The 1,491-nt window shown below is 49.3% G+C and overlaps 1 protein-coding gene across 1 annotated transcript in view; it reads right to left on the reverse strand.

Moving 5' to 3' along the window:
- Positions 1-708: 708 nt before the first annotated feature.
- The window catches only part of MAP1LC3A (microtubule-associated protein 1 light chain 3 alpha), a gene marked incomplete at its 5' end in the record, with an annotated part of 12,918 nt that continues 12,135 nt past the window's right edge, over positions 709-1,491 (reverse strand). The window contains one exon of the mRNA XM_010018274.1: positions 709-1,203. Coding sequence (XP_010016576.1) covers positions 1,041-1,203 — 163 coding nt within the window. The remainder of the gene's footprint in view (positions 1,204-1,491) is intronic.

Below are 1,491 nucleotides of genomic sequence, written 5' to 3' on the forward strand. Positions count from 1 at the left end.
TATATATACCTTTGTATAGATTAAACTGGGTGGGATTTTATCATATACATTTTTTTGGTATAATACATGAGAAACAGGAACGGGAACATAGCAAATATAAATCAGTACATTCCTTGAATGAACTCTTTGCCACACAGAGACTAAAAATTGCATGCAATGGGGAGACAGAGAGAAGGGATATCAGTTTTATTAAAAACAAAACAAAACCCCAAAGACAATCTAGGTACAACTGTCAACAGAGGAGCAGCACTATATATGGCAAACCTGTATAAATTAAAAGTAAGTTCCACTCTGACATCTACTATGCATTAAAGTGCAATGAAGCCCGATTTATTTACCTACAGAATACAGGAAAGATTACCCCCCTCTCCCCATTCCAATCTATCCCTAAAAAAACCCCAAAACCAAACCACAAACGAGAAAACAATAAAATAAATCTAAAGGATATACATTATCCACAGTCCTATAGAGACGCCTACATCTACTCAGTAGCACCAAGAATCTGATATGGGTGTAATTAAATCAATTAAAACTGGGGAGCAATGGGAACATCTTTTGCTGCTTTTGCAGACCTCCTGCCCTTCATTAGTGTCTCGGAGGGGAGGCAGCTCCTCTCCCTGTGCTGGAAGCCAAGGGGACAGTGTCCTGTCCTCTCTCCATCCCTGGCTGAGCTGAACTGGCAGCAGGCTACGAACACACACACGCACACAGAGCACAGTGAGAGCAGCTGCAGGTTACACCGAGGGGACGTCATGGGAAGCCGAGGCCCCACGTGTGCACACACAGGTGTCTGCACGTGGGTGCATGTGTGTGGAGGGAGCGGGACTGATCTACACAGAGGTGAAGGGTTGTGTGAGTCCAACACATGCCACAAGCCTCCTTGGTGAGAGGGTGATGGGAAGGGAAGGGGAGGGGAGGGAGGGAGGGAAAGGGACTCAGCACAGTTCTCTTCTTGCCAGCCTCTGGCTGTGTCGTCTTCCAAGGCCAGGGGCCTGTGTGCCACAGTTCATCCGTCTCCACATGCCACCTCTCAACAGGCTTCAGTAGCCAAAGGTCTCCTGGGAAGCATAGACCATGTAGAGGAAGCCGTCCTCGTCCTTCTCCTGCTCGTAGATCTCCGAGATGGGGGTAGACACGCTCACCATGCTGTGCTGGTTCACCAGCAGGAAGAAAGCCTGGGTGGGATTCAGCTGCAAGCGACGCCTGTGGGGGCAAGGGCAGGAGGGCTGGGGTCAAGCCACTGGCTGGCCAAGTGCAGCTGACAAGGGCAAAGCAGACAAGCGTGTTCCATAAGGATACAGAGGCATCCCTGCCCATGGAAGCGGGGTTGGAACTAGATCGTCTTAAGGTCCTTTCCAAACCAAACCATGTTAGTATTCTATGAGTCTATAAAAGAAGGGGATTGGAGTCCCCCTCATCAGCTTCCTATGAGGGAGGTCACAGTCCTTCACCAGATGCTAAGAACCTGTCTCCCCCCACCCCCCAAAGAGG

This window comes from Nestor notabilis, unplaced genomic scaffold, assembly GCF_000696875.1.
Source record: "Nestor notabilis isolate BGI_N333 unplaced genomic scaffold, ASM69687v1 scaffold21507, whole genome shotgun sequence".
NCBI classification, from domain to species: Eukaryota; Metazoa; Chordata; class Aves; order Psittaciformes; family Psittacidae; genus Nestor; species Nestor notabilis.